The sequence below is a fragment of the Neopsephotus bourkii genome, unplaced genomic scaffold (genome assembly GCF_033783945.1).
Source record: "Neopsephotus bourkii isolate Nb327-2 ecotype Australia unplaced genomic scaffold, CSIRO-AGI_Nbou_v1 NB_1600, whole genome shotgun sequence".
In the NCBI taxonomy this organism is placed as follows: domain Eukaryota; kingdom Metazoa; phylum Chordata; class Aves; order Psittaciformes; family Psittacidae; genus Neopsephotus; species Neopsephotus bourkii.
Window position 1 is genome coordinate 84,203 of NW_026902076.1, and position 10,303 is coordinate 94,505.

Below are 10,303 nucleotides of genomic sequence, written 5' to 3' on the forward strand. Positions count from 1 at the left end.
AGGCAAAAGGAAGGATCTCCTCCCTTGATGTGTTGGCAACACTCCTAAGGCCGCTGGCTGTCTTTGCTTCAAGGACACAGTGCTGCTCACGGTCAACTTGATGCCTGCCAGTATCCTCAGGTTCTTTTCCATCAAGCTGCTTTCCAGCTGGTCAGCCCCCAGCACATACCGGTGTCTGGGGTTTGGCATTTCCCTTTGTTCAACTTCAAGAGGTTCACAGTATCACAGTATCACAGTAGGTTAGAGATTGGAAGGGACCTCAAAAGATCATCTAGTCCAATCCCCCTGCCGGAGCAGGAACACCTAGATAAGGTTACACAGGAACGTGTCCAGGCGGGTCTTGAATGTCTCCAAAGAAGGAGATTCCACAACCCCCCTGGGCAGCCTGTTCCAGTGTTCCGTCACCCTCACCGAGAAGAAGTTTCTTCTCAGGTTTAAGTGGAACCTCTTGTGCTCCAATTTGTACCCATTTCCCCTTGTCCTTTCATTGTTTGCCACTGAGAAGAGCCTGGCTCCATCCTCGTGACACTCCCCCTTTATATATTTATATACACTAATAAGGTCACCCCTCAATCTCCTCTTCTCCAAACTATAGAGACCCAGCTCCCTCAGTCTTTCCTCATAAGGGAGGTGCTCCACTCCCTTAATCATCTTAGTTGCCCTGCGCTGGACTCTCTCCAGCAGGTCCCTCTCCTTTTTAAACTGAGGGGCCCAGAACTGGACACAATATTCCAGATGAGGTCTCACCAGGGCAGAGTAACCTGTCAACCCTTTTCTAAAGCCTGTCCAGGTCTCCCTGAATGGCAGCACATCCTCTGGTCTACCACCCACTTCTCCCAGTCCTGCATTATCAACAAACTTGCTGAGAGCATGCTCTGTCCCAACATCCCTGTCATTAACACAGACGTTACCACATTAAGCACTAGCAGTCACAATATTGACAGCTGGGTTATGCCCAGCTTCCTGCCAACCAGTTTAGGTGATTAAAAGCATTCTCATTACTTTCTTCGCAACCACAATGCGTTCCCCTTTCAATGGTAAAATTTCACCTGTTCCACTCTGTGTCTTGTCTGGAGATAGGGGTCATATCTGGCTCGAATCGCTCTCATGGATGTTGGCTAAAAAATAGAAGGAGATTCAGTTTGTAGGCTTTTTAAAAAAAAAAAAACAAAAAAACAAAAAAGAAGAATGGTGAAAAAGAGCAAAAGAAAACTTTCAGCACTGAAACGGATGCTGAAGTCTTCGAATCCTAACTGGCCCTAAATTCTTCAAACTCACAGCCAAAGAGTCCATCCAATTGTGAATACGAATTTGGCTCCTTCCATGTTTTAAAATGATAATGAAACACACTGTTCTGCTGAGATGCTAACATGATATAAAAACAACACAGCTTTTCAAATTTTTAGTGCATCACAACCGGATAAAGAATCTCTGTAGTGATTCACTGAAGATACTGCAAACATCACAAACAAAATGTTTTTTAAAAAACCACTTCTTCCATCCCGTTCATTTTAGTTTCTCTTCACTTGCACATGTTATCCAAACAGTCTCCCCTAGAGCAAGTCTAAATTTCAAATATTCTTTAAGCTAAACATATTCTTTCAACTCAAATCCCTAAGAACTTACTTTCTGTATTACTACTAACGTAAGCATACTAATAATACTCTAAGATAAGGTTTTCAAGTACCTTGTGTATCCTGGATTTGTTCAGCATTTCATTCATGTTATATTAAAAGCTCTAAATGATGAGGACTCTTAATCACGCACAACTCCCACATGCTGTTAGTACTAAACAAATGAATACAACATATCCAAACCAACAAGAATTACAAAGCATTTACATATACACAGATTTTCCTACTTTGCACTAACAGAACAAGTTTCAAGTCACTGAGAAGTGGATAACAGCAAAAAAAGCCTGTAATTAAAAGTACGCTGAATCCCTGTTTACCAAATCCAGTCTGTATTTTACCTCATTTTGCTACTTTACGTCTGTACTATAGCTATGAGTTATTTTGTTAAAACCAGTCACAATAATTTAGTCACAAGATCTGCTGCTGCTAAACTTTCTCCAGACAACAGAAGCACACTATTTCGGAAATACATATATTTAGTGAGATATCACTGCAGATATGGAGTATTAATGTAATTTCAGAGGCACTAACAGCTAAATAACAGGCTTTTTCTTGAGAGCTTAACCTTTGTTAATCTGCAGTGTCCTGTAGGTTGGACAGCACTGAAAGCAGGTCCACTTAGGACAGGATGCTCAGGGCTCTGTCCAGTCAGTGCTTGATTATCTTTAAGAACAGAGTTTCCAAAACCTCTAGATAAATCCCTACTCAAGTGACTGACAACTGTCATGTTAAAACATTCTTATATTGGGGCATAATTTTCCACATTCTAACTCATGTTTGTTGCCCCTCCTCTTTCCACTGGGCAGCTCTGAGGAGAAGTCTGGCTCTGTCTTCTCTGTACCTTTCCCTTAAACCCATAGGGAGCCATAAATAAATCTGTACAGGTCTGCTAGACTGTTTAGTTAGGAAAATTTTGACACACATTGGTAACTTCTGTAGGAATCACAGCCAGCATTCATTTCAACAAACTGCACACAGCAGTGTCCCATGGGAGACCACAATGTCAACTCCAACTGCTCTCATTCACTGATCTCTTTCCACAGCTGGAGATTCACATTAATAGCAGCTCCCACATCAGCAGGTCACAGAGTACAGCCACGATGCTGCACTTGCCCTGCCTGGAACCACAGGCTGCTCACTCCTGCATGTGTAACAGTATGAACAGAAGCAAGGTGAGAAGGAAACAACTGCTACAATAATCAAGAGGAATTTCCAGTCCTGTGGTTGAGCTGCTTTAGATCTCAAACTTCACGAAGCCTACTTTTGGTTTTTATTCTTGCAGCATGACTGAATCTGCAGAAATAAAGAGCAGCTGAACCCAAGTTTATAGTGAACATAGGCAAGGTGCTACAGCAAACCAAATTAATACCTCATATCCAGTGTACGACTGTGTTGAATATTCAAAGTCAGAATCAGGTCCACCTGGGCAGTATCTGCAAATACAAAAAGACAGAATACAGGCATCAAACTTGTACAGGTTCAACGACTTAATCTGTCTGAGGTACAGGTACACAAGAGGGTGCAGGCTGAGCAGACACTGCTCTAACTGCCCCAGCTCTCACCAGAAACACACAGAAACACAAACCATAGAACCACAGATCATGGCTCAGAGCATGGGATGAACCAATAAACTCATGTGTTTCTGCATCACCTGATGCAAATACAGGTACAGATTCAAATGCAGATGCTGAAAGGAGTAATTCTGTGAGTTGAGAGGAACTGAGCCTATGTCTGTTTACAGATGCTAAGTATATAGTACAGAACAGTTGTTTTGTTTAATGAGAATGAGATGTCAAAAAATAGTTCAGACATGGCAAACGACTACATCCACAAAAAACAACTTCATAAGACTTACAAGAAGCAAAGTGTACTGTGAACCTATTTCTGGAACATGGCATTGTTTAAGGAGCTGCCACAGAGTTATATTAGTTTCTGCATGTAGAGGCTTGTTTGAAACTCTTTATTCTGTGACACAGCAAGACAGACATGCAGCTACCACAGCACGACTGCTGGCCAGAAGAGGAATGGTACACGGCAGAGAATAATTAAAGTAATATAAACTTATTCTGAAGGGTCCTTAACTCTCTTTTGAGGACTGTGGTTATTAATGACCAATCTACAGCCATTCTGGGCTCCGAGACAACCCTAGGCACAACTGTTGACAGTCCTTTCCACTTTAATTGCAGGCTCTGAACACCCCCAACAGAAAATGTAACAGCAGTCAGCGTATTGCTACTCATGGTGCAGATCTCAGTGCACAGACACCAAGATAATGCCATCTCAGTCAAATCAGACACATCTGCCTCACAGTATAATGGATGAGTTTCCCCAGTGCCTGCCCTGCAAACTTAACCCTAGTCATCTGTCACCATTACAAAATTAATTACCAAATTACCGGGGCCAAATTAATTTGCCAGCAAAAGTTGTGCAATCCAATTGAAGGCATTTCATACACGTAATTACCTGGAACATCTCAGACAGAATAGTGGCTCATGCAAGAGCAAGATCAGAGCCAGCTCACTCTGCATCAGGCAGCTGGTAGAGAAATAGAGATGTTTTGGGACTGACAAGGCAGGAAACAGAGATAATGTTTTAAAACAGATGAACTCATACGGTTAGAAAAACCCCAGATGTGATGACAGATGTGCAGACTCTTAAGTCAAATGGAGGTTACATACTTCAAGGTAAAGCCATTTTGGGTTTCTCAATTCAAATAAAACTCCAGTGTTATTCCCCTAACACCACAAGCTCTTGGCAGCTGAAGGCCTTCCCTTCCATCTGTGCTCTCATTTCACTCCAGCGCCAGGCACAGCCAGGCTGTCACACCAAGCAAGTTTTTGCAGACACCCACCTACACCTCCTCAGGTGGGTCTCAGTTCAGCGCTTTTCAAACTTGTCAGATTGAGCCCTGTTTCTTTTCTGTAATGGTCTTCTCCAATCTGCTTACGTCCCCCGTCAGGTCCCTCTGCACACACCCTGACACAGTCATACAACTTACATTTGACTGTTAATATATTCTCCTGGCTATTCTAGTAACAAAACTGTATTCTACTAACACGGCCCATGAAAGAAAAAGGTCTCCTCCATGATGAAAAACTGAAAACAAGTAGACTTTTTAGAGTAATATGCAGGTATCAGCAATCTGCAACTCTGCACTTGTGCAGGAAGGAAGCCTGTTTCCAATACAATGCTGCTGCAATCACAGATTTACGCAGAAATTCTGGAAGACAGACTGAGAGAGACGTGGTTCTGCAGCCTGGAGAAGAGAAGGCTCTGGAAAGATCTTACAGCAGCTTCCAGTGCCTAAAGGGGCCAACAAGAAAACTGGAGGGGGGCTTTGAACAATTACCTGTTGGGATAGGACAAGGGGGAATGGCTTTAAACTGACAGAGGGGAGACTAAGATGAGATCTTAGGAAGAAGTCGTTCCCTGTGAGGGTGCTGAGGCCCTGGCACAGGTTGCCCAGAGAAGCTGTGTCTGCCTCATCCCTGGCAGTGTTCAAGGTCAGGCTGGACGGGGCTTACAGCAAATGGTCTAGTGGAGGTGGCAGGGATTTGGAACTAGATGAGCTTTAAGATCCCTTCCAGCCCAAAGCATTCTGTGATTCTATGAAAACAGTTCTCTTAGCTCATATAAGCTGTCATACTTACACACATATGTTGCCTGTGAAATTAATGTGCGGACACCTGTGTGGTTTACACATCACAGCTACAACAGCAATCTGTAAGAAGTAAAATTAGAGAGGAGAGAAATTACGGTAATTGCTGCCAAATTGACTTGGAAGGCTATGTATACATGTGCACCTGTGAGAGACTACTTAAAGATGTTTTCTGCTTAGTCTGCCAGCTAGAATATCTGTGTGTTAGCTCTTGAACAAGATAACAAATATATAAGGGAGCAGGAATCCTATTCTTTAATATTTTCATGATTCAGAATAAACTTGACAGTTTATTGGAAAGAACCATGTGTCTTATAGCAAATCTGATTAACCACCTTGGTGAAGAGATGCACACAGACAATCAGGTATTCACTAGGCCCATCTAACATGTACCTAAAAGAGTGAGAGTGTGCCCACAAGCAGACCAAACACCACTCAAAGATGAAAACGAGGGAGAGATAAAGAGAAACACAAAGACATAAACCAAAGATAATAAAAACAGCTCCCTCCACCTGAGCCAAGCCCTTTTTCCCTGTCGGATCTCACAACTGCTCTTCATACACTAAATGCAAGCCTAATGCCAGATTCCATCTTCCTTCATTAAAAAAGAACCAGAGGGAAGAAGAGAGGGACACACTAAGATCCTCTTAATTAGGGGCACCCAAAGCAGAACACCTAATTTCATGTTTTCAGAAATCCTGGTTGAAGTAAGAGTTTAACAAAATATTCTATTGAAAGAAGATATTAAAGCCTTTTCTAGGCTGAACAAGCCCAGCTCTCTCAGCCTGTCTCCATAGAAGAGGTATTCCAGCCCTTAGAGCACCTTCATGGCCTCCTCTGGACTCACATTAATACATTTTACATGTGTTCATTGAGAGGGCCTGCAGGTTAAGCTGCACTTTTTCTACACAACTAAAAAGTAAGGCGTGGTGCTCTGAAAGTAGATCCCCACACTTCCTTTTCACCTCCTCCCAGGTATTTTGAAAGCAATAGCCCTGTAGGTACAACATCACAGACAAGTTGACTTGCAAGGCAGCAGTGCAGCCACTGCGTCCATATTAAAGCTTCTGGACATTCAATATCCATGTTATTAAAAAGAATTAAACACAATTTATTGATGACAGCAGGGGGGGGATGGTGAGAGCAGTGCATGTGCTTACCCCGCTAGCAGTCCTTATAGGCTTGGCCTTCAGCTTTGGTACCAGCACCTTGCGGTACTGCGGTGGAACAGCAGCAATGATGTCAACCAGGCGCGGCTGTGCTGAAAGGCCATACTTTGCCGCTGTCTTGGTTTTTAGCCTGAAAGCAGAAATACCTCAAATTAACAACTCCATTCTGACTTATTTACCCATCTCCCACAACAATGCCATTGTGCTGCTGTTCAGTTACATGGAGATCTATGTAGGTTCTCCCTGTTTGCTCTTCCAGGTAAATTATTTAAAAAGCATACAGTTATTTCTTGCAACAGCTGCATTAAGATACCAAAAATTAACTCCAAATAAGGTTGATGCAAAACTGCCAATGTTTTTGGTTTCTGTATAGTTTTCTTCTAAATATGGTTTTATCAAAGCATTGTCAAAGCTGCCAACAGACTCTGGCTTGCCCATTTTCAGTGATTTAACTCTTTTTATGTCTTCCACATGATTAACCCCTCCACACAGAATTTAGCCAAGTTCATTTCTATCACTTTCATGTCAGTTACTTCCAGCATCAGCAAAAAGGTTGCAATTGTATCAGGTAAATTAAAGAAAACAGCAGGACAAATTCAGGTTTATTATTCCACGTGCGTCAAGAAGGAAGAACTTTCTCTAAGCAACAACGTCATTTATAACACATTGCCAAGAAAATCCGATTTTAACTTTATTCCAATATTATTCTCTCCTTTCTGACTTAGGGACTCCCGAAGGATGAATGCAGATGGAAACACAAAAAGGCAATGACAAGTTTCTAAAGAGTCTCGCACCAATACAACCTATTTTGTACTCTGAGCATTGACTGTGAAGTAGCAAATCACCACAGAATTTACAGATCTTGGTGTCTTTATTATCAGGTAACAGTAAGAGAAATGACAGTAGCCTGTGAAAATAAAACATTTTAAAATAAAGCCTGCATATGATATAGGACACATTCATCACTGGTGGACCAGCTCTTCAGCATCATCCCAGGGACTTACTTGTTCAGATTCACATCATTTCCCTGCTCATGAGCCTCAATTAACTGCTTTATGATGTCAGCAATTGTCATCATCATCAGCTCTGCATGGCTGAGGTCTCCTGCAATGAGAACAAACCAAATCATGTGTATAGCCAGAGCGTTCTACCTGCTTGTGGCAACCAATGCACACATGCTCTGCAATTAATGTTTCATATTACCTATAATTACTGCTCTCAAAGGGAATTTTGCCACTGCATATCACTGCAGCCTTCCCCAAATAAATGACTGTCACCAACTCATATCACTGATTCTCTTTTACTTCTAGGACAGGAGCCAGGGAAACTCCTGAGCACTCACGTGAGTGTAAAGGAATCACAGGATCATTAGGGTTGGAAGGGACCTCTGGAGATCATGTAGTCCAATCCCCCCTTCCAAGGCAGGGTCTCCTAGAGCAGGTTACATAGCAATACATCTGGTGGGTTCTGAATGTCTCCAGAGAGGAAGGAGACACCAGGACCCCCTTGGGCAGCCTGTTCAGGACTCTGTCACCCTCAATGTGAAGAAGTTCTTCCACACGTTGAGGTGAAACTTCTTGTGTGTTAGTTTACGGCCATTGCTTCTCATCCTGTCACTGGCCACCACTGAAAATAGTCAGGCACTGCTCTCTTGGCACCCACCTTTGAGACATTTATACGCATTAATCTGATCCCCTCTCGGTCTTCCCTAGACTAAATAAGCCCAGCTCTCACAATCTCTCCTAAGAGAGATGCTCCAAACCCCTGATCATCCTTGTGGCCTCTGCTGGTCCCTCTCCAACAGCCCCTTGTCTTTCTTGTACTGATGAGCCCAGAACGGGACACAGCACTCCCAAGTGTGGCCTCACAAGGGTCGAACAGAAGCGGAAGATCACCTCCTTCCACCTGCTGCCACACTCCTCCCGATGCAACCCAGAACTGTCCCTCCTGCCTGCAAGGGCACACTGCCAGCTCACAGTCAATTTATCATCTACAAATACTCCCAGGTCCTTCTCAGCTGACTCCGCCTCCCATTCACAGCGCCCGATTCAACAGTGGGGGCAGAATAGGGGCGGCTCAGAGGGGGTTGCAAAGTCCCTCCGCCTACTCCAAAAGAGCACGGAGGGGGCAGCGCAAAGCCGTGCCTCGCTCTCTAGCTCCGCACACACGCACAGCGTTCATGGAGGTGGTAACCCCACGGCTCCACTGCCACAGAGCCAGAGGCAGGGTGGGGTGGGGACCCCACCGCCACGGCCAAACACAAGTGCTGGCCCAAAGCCTCTCCTTGCACACAAACGAGGCCGGGGGAGACGGCAAAGCCCTACCCCACCGCTCTCAGCTGCTGGGAGAGGGGCAGGAGCCGCCTCGCAGCACGAACCGGGCACTACGGTCCCGCACACGCCGGTACCTTTCCTCTTCTGCCTCATGTTGCCCGCTCCCCCTCAGCCGCTCCCCTCACAAGCCAGGCCACGGGCTCCTGCCATCAAGCAACACCGCTCGGCTCTGTCGCGAAAAAGCCGCACCTCCAGCCGCGCTGCCGGAAAGCGACATGAGGACGGCGGGCGGTAAGGAGTGCCTCCGCCAGCCGCTGGGGGCGCTGTGAGGGGGACCCGCGGGGCGCCCCCTGTCCCGTGGGGGACCCCGTCAGTGTCGGCTTCTCCGTACCGTAGCTGGTGCCGAGTGTCCCTCATTGACATGATCAGCGCTTGCCGGCATCGCGGTGGACCGAGTTCCCCCCGCTCCATGGCGCTCTCGGGCTCTGCGCCCGTTCAGCGCTAGATGGTAGCAAAGCGTCGACGTGAGGGAGGGAAGAACGAGCTGGATTTTCCTGCGAAATGGATACAAGTCCGTCCCTGAGAGGTGCCTGGAGACCTGCGGGCTCCTGAGGAGCACAGGGGGGAGCTGGGGCGTGGTGCAGGGGAGCAGGGGTGTTTTGAGGGTGCCCATGGGAAAGAGAAGTGAGGGAAGGGGCTTTGGGGGGCTGACAGCAGCCCCACAACCTCCACAGCAGTGTGTGGTGGAAGGACGGGAGATAACAGGTGTAAGTTTGAGGAGAGAGGTTCAGACTGGGTCGGGGCAGTCCAAAGCACAAACACAGGCTGGGGGAGACTGGATTGAGAGCAGCCCTGAGGAGAAGGACTTGAGGGTGTTGGTCAATGAGAAGCTCCCCATGACCCAGCAGTGTGCGCTTGAGCCCAGAAACCAACCGTGTCCTGGGCTGCATCACCAGCAGTGTGACCAGCAGGTCGAGGGAGGGGATTCTCCCCCTCTGCTCCACTCCTGTGAGACACCCCCCAGGCCTATGTCCAGCTCTGTAATCTCCAACATAAGAAGGATGTGGAGCTGTTGGAGGGAGTCCAGAGAAGGCCACAAAGATGCTCCGAGGGCTGGAGCACCTCTGCTATGGAGACAGGCTGAGAGAGCTGGGCTTGTTCAGCCTGGGGAAGAGAAGGCTCTGGGGAGACCTTACAGCAGCTTCCAGTGCCTAAGGGGGCTGACAAGAAAGCTGGAGAGGGGCTTTTGATAAGGGCCTGTAGGGATAGGACAAGGGGGAATGGATTTAAACTGACAGAGGGGAGACTGAGATGAGCTCTTAGGCAGAAGTTCTTCCCTGTGAGGGTGGTGAGGCCCTGGCACAGGGTGCCCAGAGAAGCTGTGGCTGCCCCATCCCTGGCAGTGTTCAGGGCCAGGTTGGACGGGGCTTGGAGCAGCCTGGTCTAATGGAAGCTGTCCCTGCCTGTGGCAGGGGGTCAGAACTGGATGAGCTTTAAGGTGCCTTCTGACCCAAACCATTCTGTGATTCCGTGGTCCCTAGAAAACAGGGCGCTGATCCTGAAGTCATG

General features: G+C 46.4%; 1 protein-coding gene across 1 annotated transcript in view; it reads right to left on the reverse strand.

Moving 5' to 3' along the window:
- ELP3 (elongator acetyltransferase complex subunit 3) overlaps positions 1-8,974 on the reverse strand; it is a 72,660-nt gene extending 63,686 nt beyond the window's left edge. The window contains exons 1-6 of the mRNA XM_061372165.1: positions 8,869-8,974; positions 7,466-7,565; positions 6,453-6,591; positions 5,285-5,355; positions 3,004-3,067; positions 1,050-1,118 (exon numbers count right to left, since the gene is read on the reverse strand). Coding sequence (XP_061228149.1) covers positions 1,050-1,118; positions 3,004-3,067; positions 5,285-5,355; positions 6,453-6,591; positions 7,466-7,565; positions 8,869-8,887 — 462 coding nt within the window. The 5' untranslated portion in view covers positions 8,888-8,974. The remainder of the gene's footprint in view (positions 1-1,049; positions 1,119-3,003; positions 3,068-5,284; positions 5,356-6,452; positions 6,592-7,465; positions 7,566-8,868) is intronic.
- Between the last annotated feature and the right edge of the window lie 1,329 nt (positions 8,975-10,303).